Here is a 15,569-nt window from a genome sequence, read left to right as displayed (position 1 = left end):
TTGTGCATGGATGGCAGGGAAGAATTGTGGCGTGGTGTTGCTTTACGCTTTGGGCCCTCGTAATGTTTGTGCGTGGATGGCAGGGAAGAATTGTGGCGTGGTGTTGCTTTGCTTGGGGCCCTCGTAATGTTTGTGCGTGGATGGCAGGGAAGAATTGTGGCGTGGTGTTGCTTTACGCTTGTGGTCCTCGTAATGTTTGTGCATGGATGGCAGAGAATAATTGTGGCTTGGTGCTGCTTTATGCTTGGGTTTCTTATAATGTTTGTGTGTGGATGGTAAGGAAGAATTGTGGCGTGGTTTCTGCTTTACACTTGGGGTCGTCGTATGTTTGTGCATGGATGGCAGGGAATAATTCCGGTGTGGTGCTGCTTTATACTTGGGCCTCTCGTAATGTGTGTGTGTGTGTGTGTGGATGGCCGGGCAGAATTGTGGTGCATTTGTATTTTATATAGCGGTTTATGTCAAAGCCCTGTACAGAAGCCAGTTTACAGTACAACAGTGGTGGTAGTTTATAATACAATATAAATACAGTAAACAGTTGTAAACACCTTCCGTCACAAACTTTAAAATGCACAATTACAATTGAAGGAAAACTTTATTTCAGAGCAACACAGAAGGTAGGATAAGAATGAGTGGACCGTGGAGAAAGAGGGAAAGCATTCCAGTGGAGAGGAGCAAGCAAAGCGAAAGAGCGTATACGTGAAGGTGCAGAATGAGGACGAGATACAGTTAGTAGGAAATTAGATTAAGAGCAGACAACACGGGTGGGAACATATAAAGAGACAAGGGATGCAAGATAGATGAGAGCAAGACCACAGAGGTCCTTGAATAGAATACAGACAACATTTTATTTGTTGAGCGTATTAAGGTAGCCAACGAAGAGAGGCTAAAGGGGTAGAGATAGAATCACGAATGGGTGCAGAATACAAGAGACAAATGGAAGAATTGAAAACAGTCTTTAAAGAAGCTAAACGAGAAACCGGGAGACCAGAGAGAAGTGCAGAACAATGAGTAATTGTGAAACAATTAGAGAACATATTAAAGGTTTAGTGGTGCTAAAGGTAAGGAAATCCCTAACTTTCCGAATATTAAAGAGAAGGAATCGATCGGAGTGCGATGTGATAGAAATGTGATAAGCAAACGAAAGGTCTGTGTCAAGATGAAGACCAAGATTACGAGCTGTAAGAAATAGGAAGATGAGATGGAGGAAACAGAACAAAGGAACGAGGAATAGAAGGGATTGTACCAGCTCGGAAGAAAAGAACTTCAGTTTTTGAGGCATTAAGAATAAGGAAGTGATCAGACATCCAGGTTTTAATAGCGGATAGACAGGCTAAAAGATTAATGTGAATAGTAGATGTAAAGAAAGAAAAAGATAAAGAGTTGGGTGTCATCAGCATAGAAGTGACGAGACAACCTAAAGGAAGAGAATTAGCCAGTATATAGAGAGAGAGGAGAAATGGGCCGAGAACAGACCCCTGCGGGACACCATTCGAAAGAGGAAAAGGATCAGAACAAGTGCCGGCCCAAGAGCCCGAAGAAGTATGATTAGATAAGCAAGATTAAAAACTGGATAATACAGAACCAGAAACCCCAAAAGAAGGCTTCAAGGAAAGATTTGTGGTGCGGCGTCGTGCTGCTTTATGCTAGGTTTCTCGTAATGTTTGGGCGGAAATGGCAGGGAAGACCTGTGGCAGTGGGCTGCAGGGAAGATTTGTAGTGCAGTACTGCTTTATGCTCGTTTCTCGTAATGTTTGTGTGTGGATGGCAGGGAAGACCTGTGGCAGTGGGCTGCTTTATGTTGGGTTATTGGGATTTATAATGCACACCACTGCCATTTGCCTGGTCTGCAAGCATTAAGAGGAGGTTGGGTTAGGGTAGTTTGGGGAGAGGCTTTGCTGTGCTGTTGACGCGTGCAGACCAAATGTACCCTGAGCTTTGCATGCAGATATATGAAGAGGAGAGACACATTGTATGTCCAGCTGGTACCCTTGTGTGTCTGTGGTACTAGGATGGCTTGGCCAGGACTGTGCTGAGTAAGCTATTGGTAGCATTCTGTGTTTGATATTTGATGGTGGGGGGTTTTATTCAATTGTGTGTGCGACTTGTTTAGTTGTAATACTTATAGTTTGTTAGAGAGTATAGTTTGATCAGGTTAGTTGAGGGTCTATTGAGAAACTTAAAGCATACATCTGGTGTGACCCTGGCAACGTCTTGGTGTCATGATCTTTAGGGAAGGTCACAATGGCGGTTATTCCGACGTGTCTGCTTTTCTCAGTCGTCTTCCACTGCCACTTGAGTCTCTGCAAGCACTCCATCTTCTACTACTCCTAATGGTCTGCACCTGAGGGTGCCTTTTGTACTACCCAGTCCAACTTGTGTGTGGTTCATTAGTACTACTAGACTACACCTTGCAGTACAGTGCCTCTGAAGCCCTCTTTACTTTGGGAATTGTAGGAATTGAAGTCCTCAATTTTCAATTCATCTTTTCCTTTCACAGTTTCAATCTTACGGTAGGCAATTAAGATGGTAGGGTTTCCCATTCCTCCTGACCCGATTCCTCTCCCCCCCCCCCCCCCACGCACCATGTGATGCTCCTGCAGAACATCACCCCCATGGTAAAGATCAGAAGCATCTGCCTTTCCCTGGCCACATGAGAAGGGTCCCAGGCCAGGTTTTCTGGTGGGGGGGGGGGGGTGATCGACACAGGCTATTGTCGAAGAGATCGAGAAGTTCCCGGCAGTCTTAGGGTTTAGGTTGATCTAAATCTGTGCACACTACACGTTTTTAATTGAAAGAGCCGCAACAGATGTACACAGATGGAGCCTGCTTTAGAATGCTGAAATGGACCTTCTCCCCAAGTTGTTCTATCTTTTCCGGTCTTTCCCTAATGGTGAGCCCTTAAGGACTCTCAGAATGATTATTCACTTTATATGGTACGGTATTGGAATCAGAGTCCATGGGGCTGTAGGGAGGCGTTCATCATGAGCCCAAAACAGATGGGTATCTTGGATGTCCCGATATTGAACTGTATTACAAGGCATCTCAGCAGTCATGGCCTCCATCTCCAATACAGCAAAGTCCATCCTGGTGTATCCAAACCTAAATTTCACTATCTCAATTTGCAGGAAAATATCTGTATTAACACCTTTCGGTCACCCCATTCACCTATTTTTTTAAATACAGACTTCAACCCCAGATCACGTGAAGTGAATTTTTTATAGATGGGAAGTAGCGGGATTCAAAGGGTGCAGCCTGTTCTAGAACTGTCTTTAATGTTTTTGAGTCGTGTAAACTGTAATGTGGGCTTAAAATGTTGTATGGGGATTTTACAAGTTAGACATTGGCTTTTACAACCAATAAAAAAATGGGTGCTGACAGGTCTCCGACAGGAATAGATAAGATTTTGCAGCGGCCAATCTCTTCCAAGAGTCTTGTTTCAGCAATCGACAAAGAAGCAAATTCTTTGAAGTCTACTAATGAAGAGAAATATAAATTAGCCCAGGGAAGGGATCTGGGTTTACTGTGCTATAGAATGCTTTGCAGTGTGTTGTTCAGTGTATACATAACGCCACTCTCCTGAAATGCTTCGCAAAATGTCTACATGATAAACCAGGGGACTGTTGGATGTGATGTGGTGATGAAGGCACAAATCTCCTTGTGTGGTGGCTTTGCCCAGCCCTGAACGTTTTTTGGTTGCATGTCAGATCAGTCATACTTGCGGTTTTGGGTATCCAATATCTGAAAGACTTGCATGCACAATGTTTGATATTAGGGGAGATGGGAACAACATGGTGCCTCTCCCAGATGTGCAGCTAAGCAACAAAATAGTGCATCCCTTGGAATAGTGATGGAGCACCGGCATTATGCATTGCTTGGATGTGCTGTGAGGTTCTGTGGTGCATAGCCCCCCCCCTTAATTACTGAAGTGATCATGACTGGCTGCGTTTCACTTCTTTCACAAGGCTAAGAACTTTGGGTTGGTGTGATTGATACATTTCTGGAGGGTGTAGAGATGTTCAGTGATGTGTGTTTGGTTATAATTGCGTTGGGGTGGGAAGGAACGGGCTAGGGATTGGAGAATGTTTCTTGCACATTTTGCATGTTTGCTTCACTGCAGTAATTTGATTAGAAAAAACAGAGCCGAGGATGCATAGCCCTTGAAAACTCCAAACCCTCTGGGGCTCGCAAAGAGCCTTGACATGGGGATTGCTGCTCAGTAGATGGGGGATTGGGGGAGCTTAGGGAGAAAAAGAAACATTACTGCAGATCCAAGAGTGAATGAACCTCTCATACCAACCCCTTCTTCCTTCTAATAGCAGCCTCAATGTTTCAAGTCCTAACACTCTGTTTCTGTGGACAAATCCATTCCATCCTTGGTGAAGGGAGGTAGGCCAGCCTTTCCAACTTTAGCATCGGCTTCCGCAGTGTGAGGTGTGTATAGTGGACATGCCAGACCTCTTCAAGAAGGCCTGGGGCCCCCTGAGTGTAGCAGCTTTGCATGCACATCCTGCTGCTCCTTGATTGGATATTGGGGCCAACGGATCATCTGTGCACTGCTGCTTCCTGTTTGGTCCCGAGATGATGGTGTATGTGCTTGTTGCAATAGCTGGCATTGCAGTGCTGGCTCCTTCGGACCTGTCGTCATCGGCTCCATCTGTTTCAGTGCTGGCCACCTGAATGGCTCCTAAGAGCTACTCCATATTCATTTGTGTACTCTTCATGATTATTATACACAGGAGGTACCCCTGCCCCTAAAGGGCCGGTCGCCCAAAACATAGAAGCACTTGCAAGAATTGTAGTTCCACTTTGCCATTTGTAAGACAGCCCTCTGGGGCCATCTCATATACAACACAACTCGCCTTTAACCATTACAGTGATTCCATGGACTACCTGAACCATTACTTAAAGACATCTGCGAGGGGTCAGAAATGCGAGACGGACGCAACAGTATAGTTGTCTCAGTGTTTGCCATTTATTAAATGAAAAGGGGTGAGATAAACTCCTACCTTTCCCTATCCTAACGAGGATGTCCCTACCTAGCAAACTAAAACTAAAGAAAGATGACAGTGTCTGAAAGCATCAGAACCTCACAATAATACATATAATAAAAATATACAAGGAACATTTAGTGGTTTTCAATTCAACACAAAATGACAAAGGTTAAAACCTAGAAGGTTTTGAAAGTACTCTTTGTGACCAGGGTTGGACTCCCTTCCCCTGGATCAGTTCAGGAATACCCTTGATAAAGTTCTGATTCAACAAAGTTCTGTGCAGTGTAACACAAAAAGTATTTTCCATGCACTGCGTCCTCCTACTTGATAAAGTAAATGACTTTCACAAACACTTGTTCACAAATCAAAACAATGGTTCTCCCTAGTATCCTTCTTGGTAAGGCAAGTGTGGCTGTCACAAAACACAAGTTCATAAACCAAGGCAATTGGTTTCTTCAGAGTGCCAAGCAATTACTAACATTTCACACTTCTTCTTCAAATGAAATACTTTGTCAGGATAGCATAGCAACTACTTTTGGTGATAGAACAGTTTACCAAAAGGATGATAGAGTTAACAAGTTCTTTCCACCATACCTTTTTGCCACCAACACACTTCTTCAAATCATCATCATCTTCTTTCCCAGTATACTCGCCTGCCAGGAGTATCTACTAATGGACCCTTTCCTGGTTTACACTCCTGCCGAAAGAAAACTCCTACTGCTGCAGTTGATCTCTTCTTAGTGGCAATATGGGTTACAGATTTACACAAACTGGTCTATCAGGAAAGGAGAATTGCGCCCTTGTTGTCCTTATATCTCTTGGTTATAATGTTTGTACTGCTGGCAATGTGGGTTACAGGCTTCACCAAATTGACAACTCAGAAATGGGGAATCGTGCCTTTTTATATTTTGCCAATCAAGGGGTTTTCCCAGGCATTCAGTTAATTCTCCTTACCTCTCCCTCCTTTCACTTTGCTTTCTGGTTCCCTGTAACTTAATTACGCGAGCCGTAAATGCTACAAAGCACCCCGTTGGCCTGTATTTCATCTGAGGCTCACTGGTTACTGTTGGCAGCTTTGGCGTCCTCCCCAGGTGCTTCACGGCATAGCAGTTCTCATTCTCAGCATCTTGGCATCCCGGGGACTTCCACGGTTCTCTCGCCAACTGAGTCTCTCTTACTGGGAGCATCTGATTCTCCACGTTCATCGGCCATGGCTTTACCAATCTCCCGTCTTCTATGCAGGCACCGCCTTGTCCGCTTCTTCGCCTCTCCTCACACCTGCTGCTTTTTACATGATCCGGCCCCAAGCCACAGCTTAGGAGAGTGCTTGTTTCACCTGCAGCTTCAATCACTTTGTTGTCTTCCCACACTGCTTTTGCCTCTGCTGCTCCTTTCCTTTCACCTCTACCTGTTCTCCCCAGCAGTGGTTCACTTTCAGATGTATATGTCCCGCTCAGGTGCCTTGCCTTAAAACAACTAGACTGCACCCTCTCTTCAGTGGCACTTTTGATCTTCATTAACTCCTGGTCCTTCTTTCTCGTCCTGGTACCACAGGCATTATGGATAGTGTAGTCCATAATGGATTGCATAGCAGTAACATTAGTTGCTTCTATTTTGCAATAAGCCATCAATGCTTCAGGAAGAATAGGGGAATCTTGAGGTAAAGAGTTACCATTCCCAGTGCCCGCCCATGTGATCCTCCCACATAATACCAACCCCAGGTTTAGGATCAGGTAGTGACTGCCTTCCCCTTTCAACATGGGAGGAGATCTTAGGCTTGGGGTTACTGAAGACCCTGCAGGATTCATCACACATCCCAACTCTTCTACCTCGGGGCATTGAACCAAGATTGATAAACCTCATTTTACACACTTGTTTATTAGAATAGTGATGTAATCAATATGACGTGTGTGCTTGCGTTTGCTTACTCCCTACATTGAGAAATAAGCTTTCAGAAAAATGTTCACCTTCATCTTACGATAAAGCTGGTGTCACATATGAACAGTGCATAAAAGCAGACTTACTGCCTTTACAAAAAACCCATAGTCATAGACTGGATCATTCATTTTAAAGACTTATTTTCAAGCCTTTATTAAATCAACGAGTGCCTTTCCTAGTAGAAAAAATAGCCTTTTCTGGAACTCATCACAATTTTAGAAGATGCAACATGTGGGACTGGAAAATGACAAATGCCGAAAAGAAAAGCCCATAAACCGGCCTTCTATTGTCAGGCACTGCTACTGAGTCCCAACATCAATGCGGACATCCGTGGAACTACAACAGCTGAATGTCCTACTGCTCAAGGAGTTGATGTGGGAGGACCAAGGACCAGTAAGTGCCTAAAACTGAACTTGCCTCCCTGTCATCCAAGGAAACTGCCCCAATGCCTTGTTGCTCTGATGGAGCTCTAAATTACCTGATTCTGAACTAGATTTTTGCTATTAAAATCACATGCAAGAATATTTATATATTCTCCCTCTTTGAAACAGTATTTTCTTATTGTATAGGTGCCTAACAAGCAAACAATAAATAAATAAATAGCATGAAGGTGTCCACATTTACAACAATTTTCCGGCTGTAGCCTCTGCCCATCTATTGCATTATACCTCAGTTGCGCGCTACTTAAATTATTCCTTTTAGTCTCTGTCCCTCTGACACTTATTGATGTAAGAGGGATCCCACAAAATACAAGAGCTTTGTAATTGCCCCCCCACCCCCTGGTTTCAGTGCATTGTTTGCTGGGTTTACCACATGCATGTTGGCGATTGTCCTGCACCTCGGAAGACGGCGAGCGTATGTGTTCCAGTATATGGATGACTGGTTACTGAACGGTTCAACCTGTATTTCAGAAATCTTCAGACAAAATTCGCATTCACTCTCTGGGCCTGTAAATAACCTAGGAAAAGTCTGTTATATTGTTCTGAAAGTATTTAGGTAGGTATATTGGAGCCAGTTTGGAGAACCGTCCCTTGAGAGTTCTGACTCTCAAACCTTGGATTCATGCAGAGTCATGATGGTTCCTACCTGTGTGTGTCATGGACTTTTCTAAGTGCTCAGATGATCCCATTGCTGATAGATCTCCTTGCGTTCCAGGGACCCCCACATCACTGGTATATTAAATAAGAGGTTCTTATAATGTGGGTCTCTTCTCCAAGACCATCAGTATCTCCTCCCAACTGATCTTGTGCCCTGAGTGATGGAGAAACTTCTGATTTGAAAGGTTGGTCTTGCAAACCTTCTCATTGGCTGTTTCTGGTAACATAGTACTTGTCTTTGGCTACTGCATAGAGACTTCTGACTTTGGGCCAGTGCTGCTTTTGACAAACAATAACTCCTGTGTAAACAGCGTGCGGTTAGAATTTGGGTTCCTTTGAGAAGAAGCTCTACTCTTTTGGAGTGACCCCTGCTGAAAAACCTCTGTTTTGCTGCTTATCTGTAATGGCGAGAGAATGTTCAGGCTCAAGTACTAAATTGCTGAGCTTAGGACCCCCGTGAGTGGTAGACATGAGTGGGCTAGTGGAGCTTTTCCAGCCCTTGGGATGGGTATAGGTGGGGTCTCTTACCCTCCAAAGAGAACAATGCATGTCCAGAGTTGGGTAAAGTGGGGGCTCTCTGGGCGACATGTGGTTTTGGACAGGGTACAACGTCCGAAAGGACGCTGAGTTTTTCTGTTATTCCAATGAGAAAACTCATCAAATTTTGTAGGGGGGGGGTTAATAAAAATATATAGATAGGGTGTCGGTGTAAGAGAATAGTTCAATCATTAAAGGTGATGGGGCTGGTGGGGGAACCCCCGAAAAAATACATTTAAACAATGAGTTTTCTCATTGAAATATCCACGGAGAAAAACCCATCGTTGTTTCATCCCGCGATGAAATTACATGGAACCCTGTGCAGGCATTCATAGTGTCTTTTCTACCATTGGATTCTAAAACGGGGTTCCTTCGAGTCATTTTGGTTCTTGGTTCTTCAGATGGTGTTGTCTATACTGAAGATTCCAGTTTGTCATGATCTTCTGATGTGAAGGACCCCCACTCTCTGCCCACTTTCTGAAAGGATCATTCTGTTAATTACTAAGAGGTCAAGTATAAGCATCGCTATAAGAAAACTGCTGCCCGTACAAGGAAGACCTTTTCTGGCTAGTGTCAGAGGGGCTTTCAAGGTCCTTCCACTTGGTGGTGTGAAATCATATACAGAGAGTTTCTTAAATGCTTGCTAATTTTTGAAGTTCTTTGGTGGCTAATATCTGTATGTGTATCAGAGAGCTATACCTCCCTCTTGGAATTTAGTTATTGACGCTAGTTTGTGATCGACCTTCTTTATTGGTCACCTTTTCCCCCCAGCCACTGAGTGCTCTTTACGGCTCTGCTATTTGTTTGTTGTTGTGTCCAAGCTTGAAAAATACATTTATGGTTGGTTGTTGTCTTTTCAGACTCCAAAGTGATTTAAATATAGCTTAACCATTTCAAAGAGCCCCTGCGCTTTCAACAGGAGAGCTGCGTGTTCTCTTGAGAATTGCGCGTTTTGAACTCAACCTGTGAGTCCAGTGGGGCTGAAAACTGTTATTGTTAGAAGAAGGGAAATGAAACCAGCTTCATTTACTTTTTACCAGTGAGACAGACCTTCACTGGTGGCTAATCCCAAGAGTTATACCCCGCACAGACAAAATAGTCTTCTAGCTTTGGCTGATGGTGGCGCAATCACCATTGGCCACCTGTTGTCCTGTACATAGTTTATGGCTAAGCAGATAAGGCTAGGCTAAATACTGCATTGCAAACAGTCTGTGCTCTCTGTAATGCTTCTTTATACAAAGTCATGTGTTGTAAAAGGATTCACTCAACACAGAATGCCGTGAAACGTGTGCCTCCACAGCCAGGGGCCAGCTGGCTGTGCCACCTCTTCACAATATCTGACCAATGAGATGGTGGCAGGGTGTCCCGTTCCCACAGGAATGGATGGGTGATGCTGATGCATGTTGTATCTCTGTGGGGGCATGCAGAATGCATTGGATGGAACTTTGCATGGCACAGTTCGACCTGGAGATACGTCACAAATGTCTAACTTAGGTTTCCATACTGTCTTATCTAGTAGGGTAATCTTGATCAGAAGTGATATGAGATAAGAATGCTATGTAAGGGTTTTGTAAGATGTAAACGTTGTATGTATATTGTGATTTCTTTGTGAAAGACCATAGATTTGGTCATAAAACAATACAACATTTAATTCCCTGGTAGGGTTCTCCTTCTTACCTAGAACCTGTGTCCTGAGACTCCTTGGACTACCTCTCCTATTACTGCACAGTAGGTGCTATATGATGGTAGTTGCACTTGTCTTACCTGGCAGGGTTCTCCTTCCTAACCTAGATCCTGTGTCCTGAGACTCCCTGGACTACCTCTCCTAGTACTGCACAGTAGCTGCTATATGAAGGTAGTCACAGCTGTCTTCCCTGGTAGGATCATCCTTCTACCTAAAACCTGTGTCCTGAGACTTCCTGGACTACCTCTCCTAGTACTGCACAGTAGCCGCTATATGATGGTAGTCACAGCTGTCTTCCCTGGTGGGTTCTCCTTCTTACCTAGATCCTGTGTCCTGAGACTTCCTGGACTACCTCTCCTAGTACTGTACAGTAGCTGCTATATGATGGTAGTCATTGCTGTCTTCCCTGGTAGGATCATCATTCTACCCAAAACCTGTATCCTGAGACTTCCTGGACTCAGTACTGCACAGTAGCTGCTATATGAAGGTAGTCACAGCTGTCTTCCCTGGTAAGATCATCCTCCTACCTAGAACCTATGTCCTGAGACTTACTGGACTACCTCTCCTAGTACTGCACAATAGCCACACCTGTCTTGCGATGTGCAGAACAGAGGAGGGAAATTCCTGGAAGATGCTTAGGAAAAATCCCAAACCATGGGCTTTCTCAATGATGGTTTTGTTTTCATCACCACTTCACAAACCCATGATATTTGTGACCTGTTTTAGACCTAGAAAATGAACTATATATCACTTGTTCACATTATCAGGATGTAGACAGGCTAGGTGCAGCCTACGCGACCACATGTTTAAAGTCTATGTTGATACTGTAGACGCCTTGCCCACTTTTTGTGATGCGGCATTTTTTTTTTTTTAAACTCCAAAAAGCTGTTGCAGAGGCCGCAGTTTCAGTAATGGATCAATTGCTACATGTAAGCAAATATGACGTGCAGCACATTGACTTGTTACATGTAATCTATTCTAGGCCTCAACAAACTCACAGACGTCAGCTGCTGAACACGCAAAGCTGGCTAATGTGCTTGTCGAGAGTGGTCCAGTAGCGTATAATCATGAGGAGGACGTGGAAGAGGAGGAGGAGGAGGAGGAAGAGCACTGTGTAAGTGCGCTCCAGATGATGGGCGGAAACGGTAAGTTGCAGAATTTGGTTACAAAATGAAATTGTTTGCTTGAGTTCTGGAATGTGGGCACTCATCAAATGCCGCTATGTATAAAATGACGGTTCTATACATGCGTTCTGTGCATGCTTCATTGCTCGTAGTTGGTCAACTAGCTGTGAATTTGTCTCAGAAGGGAAACCAATCATGTTATTAGGACCTATATTTCGGGTTAAGGGCCCAACTCGTTTTGCGCCCCCTCCTCTACGGGTCACCCACTAATTATGTCGGGAGGGGTAGAACTCAGGGTTTTTCAGCAGTGTGACCGGGCCCTTGTGTCCCAAATTTACTAGGTGGTGAAGTCTGTTCATTTACGATTATGGCAACTTCGTCAAATCCTCAGTAGTTTTAGTCCTAATTCTGCATGTGTAGCCAGTACTCTGGTGAATGTACTGTTGGATTACACTAATTACCTTTTTGCAGTGAGTACCAACCTTATCGACTTCAATATATCCCAGACACAACAGTTTGTCCGGTCTTCCGACTTTGTGTTTCAGTCGGTTACTCTCTTCCGACAGTCCCTTCACTGGCTGCCCATACACTGATTAATCTGGTTTACGGACTATGTCTAGTTTTCAGATGTATCCATGATACTGCTCCCCAAGAACTAGCTAGAAAAGCCTCTTGTCTGTGACCCCAGAAGAACTCTTCAGTCATGCAGTGACATATGGCTCGCCAGTCCAAATCCCAGACCAGAGGGGAGCAACGTTTTTCTGTCCTCGGATCGCGTTGGTGGAATTCCTTCCACTTTCTTTTTGCAGATGGACTTCCTTGATGTCCATTCATGAGGATCTGAAGATCTGCCTTTTTCATTGATTACCATAGATTCTCACGGTTTGGTCCCCCTACCCACCACATTTAATGATTTAGCATCTGCCCTTTGATGTAGCAGCTGTGTCTGCTTTGTTTGTGCGATAAACATTTTGTGAACACAGTGTCTTCCATGCTTCTTGTATGAAAATGTTCCTTCTACCCTCTCTGGAGCAATTGTCAATTTCTGATAACAATCAATGCTTTGGTTAAGACTTTTCTGCACCTTTGGAAGTTCCCAAAAACGATCCCAAAACTGAGGCCAGTTGGAAACCTCAACTGACTTTAGACATAGTACTTCAGACAGGTTCTCAGACTTGCCTATTACCCATTGCTGTTCTTTAAGAGTCTTCTTGAAGCCCGCCTTAAACTCGAGGTCACGTGCCCCTCCTACAAGTCTAATTGGCTGATCCATTTAATATTTTGCTCTCCGATATTAAAAGGTGTGGGGAGTCTAACTGGCTCATCCCCATATGTTGATTATTATTTATACATTTTTCTTTATTGAATTTTTCAAACAAGTCTGACATTATACATGTTACATTCACAATACAGATCAGTACAACTTTCTTTTCCTTCTTTTCCAAATACAAAGAGAAGGTGTGAATGCAATGGACCAAAAAACTTGCCACTTGTTTATTACCTCACCCCTTTCCCCCCTCTTCCCATCCCCTCCATTCCCCCTCCCTCCCTCTTCCAATCAACCGTTGTACTGTAATAATCTAATGGGGTACACTCAAATTCCTACTAAACTTCCATTGCCAGGATACATCTCTGCTTGCATAACCTGTTTTCCAATTGGGTTGTGGTAACTTGCACGGCCAAGGCACGTCAGATAGCGTGATACAAAGGGCTCAATGATGAATCTACACAGCCCGACACAGGGGATCCCAATACGCTGCATAAAATTCGTTAAAGGGTAACCAAATTGAATCTGTGTTCTTACAAGATTCCATGACTGCTGCCGTTAGGCTTTCCATCTCATAGATTGCGTGTGCTTTGGGGAGCCATTCTTTCTTGGTGGGGAGGACCGCAGACTTCCATTTAATGGTTAGACATTCCCTTGCTGCTAGTAATAGGTTCCGTGGCATATGTGTACGGGTGACTTAAGTGTCTTCCTCATCAGATTCCACCCCAAACAGAATTAAGGCTGGTGTTAGAATTCTAGGAATCCCATCCACCTCTTGAATCCACCCCAAAACCTCCTTCCAGTATGTTTGCACTTTGCTGCAACCCCACCAATGGTGCCAGTAATCACTAATTTCACCACTGCCTCTCCAGCAGTGTGGGGGGTACCTAGGAGTCTAGTGTCACCAGACCAATATGCGCGCAATGTGTGGCTATGGATGATGCCCAAACCGTTCTCCTTATGGCCTTCCAACCCTCGGGTTGATCAATCATACCTAATTCTGCCTCCCATTTCAGCTCACATTCATATGACCTCTGGTAATTAGGGCCCTGTACATTCAGGCATTTAGGCCCTTTGTGGTTTGGGGAACGCTAAGGATTATTTCAAACGAGGTTGAGACCTTTGAGGGAGTCTCCCCACCAGGGATCCTTGAGGGCGCTTCGTAGTTGGTGATATTGCATGAGGGAGAGGTTATTAATGGAAATATAACCTCCCTCCTTCGACATTTGGCCCGCTCTAACCAATCCGGCTTCGTACCCCTCTTGATAGCAGTGTACATCTCAGATGACCTTCTGTATGGGGGGGGGGACCAAAGACAGCATAGCGGTGAGGGCCAAGTGGTGATTCCTTGCATGGCACGAGAAGCGTGCCAAAGGGGCATTAGCACTTTCAGAACAGGGTGTTCACGAATGCTGCGCGTCATGGCTGAAAGGGGAACCCACAGCCATTCCCACAGAGTAAGTGGTGCAAAGGTAATATTCTCTAAGGCCACCCATTGTTTCTTAGGGTTTTCCCACAAATGGTTGATTAGAACTCGTAATTGGGAGGCTTTGTAGTATTCTTGAAAGTCTGGAAATGCCATGCCTCCAGACTCTTTGGGTAGAATGAGTGTGGAGTAAGGGATTCTAGGTCTTTTGCCCTCCTACAGATATGTCAGTAAGGCGCATTTAATATCTGGCAGGAAGGATCCCGGAATTAGTATTGGGAGGGACTGAAAGAGAAACAGAAATCGGGGCAGAATGTTCATCTTGATGGAAGTGAATCGAGTGGCCCACGGCAGGGACAATTTAGACCATCTATTAATGTCATCTCTGACAGTTTTCCATAGGGGGACATAATTCGCCTCAAAGAGGTTTGGCAGGGAGATGGTAATGGTTACCCCTTGGTATCTCACTGATTGAGTTAGTATCTGAAAGACCCAACTAGCATCTAGTGACTGGTGGAGGTTACCGTCTGCTTTCAACCAGACAGGGCTCCATATTTATGCAGTTCCTAGAGGAGAGCTGGGATGGTCTCTGCCGGCAGAGTGAGGTACATTAGTATAACATTAGCAAACATGGCCAGTTTGTATTCTTTTCCTCCCCGTGTCACGCCGTGAATAAGGGGGTTTGATCTCAGCACTTGGGCGAAGGGCTCACTGACAAGGATGTAAATTAGGGGGGGAGAGCAGGCAGCCCTGCTAGTACCCTGTGTAATACTGATGGGGGCTGAGGAGATGCCGTTGATGGAGATCTTCGCTTGCGCTTTATGGTACAATGCCCCAGCTCCCTGTGTCCATGCGGGGCCTAGACCCACCAATTTCAATACTGCTCTTAAAAAAGGCCACTCTACGCGATCGAACGCCTTCTCAGCATCTAGTGATAGTAAGAGGGGGTCCTCATCTGCCTCCCGGAGGCCAGCCATTCTGTCCAAGTTTTTCCGAACATTATCTGCTCCGTCTGCCCCTGACATAGCCCTTCTGGTCTATATGTATCTGCTGTGGGAGGACATGGGGATGGCGGGAGGCCAAAGTACTGGTGTAAATTTTCCCATCTACGTTAATTAGAGAAAATGGGCGATATGACTTAGTCTAATTTTTGTTCCCTTCCTTGGGGATTACTATTATCGATTCAGTTAATGATTTGGGGGCCTGGCCTGTCGTTTGTATCAAGTTCAACAGTTTGGCTAGAAAAGGGGAGAGGGTCTCGCTGTTTGTTTTATAGAAGGCTGTGGTGTAACCGTCCTGCCCGGGTGCTGAGCCTGCTTTTAGATTAGAGATTGCTCCCTGGACCTCTATGGCAGTAATTGGCGCGTTTAACATTTCCAGCTGTTCCAATATAATGGGGGGCCTGGGTTGGGTGGCCAAGTATTCCTCAATTACATTGGATGCGCGATCTCCTTCCGCAGTGTATAATTTTGAGTAGAACCTCAAGAAGTGGGTCACTATCA

The 15,569-nt window shown here is 44.7% G+C and overlaps 1 protein-coding gene across 4 annotated transcripts in view; it reads left to right on the top strand.

Annotated features, from left to right (window-relative positions):
* The window catches only part of BRF1 (BRF1 general transcription factor IIIB subunit), a 1,105,609-nt gene that overhangs the window by 1,070,808 nt on the left and 19,232 nt on the right, over positions 1 to 15,569 (top strand). For all 4 annotated transcript variants that reach the window (XM_069638202.1, XM_069638201.1, XM_069638205.1 and 1 more), the window contains one exon: positions 11,233 to 11,395. In XM_069638202.1, coding sequence (XP_069494303.1) covers positions 11,233 to 11,395 — 163 coding nt within the window. The remainder of the gene's footprint in view (positions 1 to 11,232; positions 11,396 to 15,569) is intronic.

The sequence above is a fragment of the Ambystoma mexicanum genome, chromosome 14 (genome assembly GCF_040938575.1).
Source record: "Ambystoma mexicanum isolate Mex_15411 chromosome 14, UKY_AmexF1_1, whole genome shotgun sequence".
Classification (NCBI taxonomy): Eukaryota; Metazoa; Chordata; class Amphibia; order Caudata; family Ambystomatidae; genus Ambystoma; species Ambystoma mexicanum.
The sequence above is the reverse complement of the archived record's forward strand: the minus strand, read 5'-3'. Positions and strand labels throughout refer to the sequence as shown.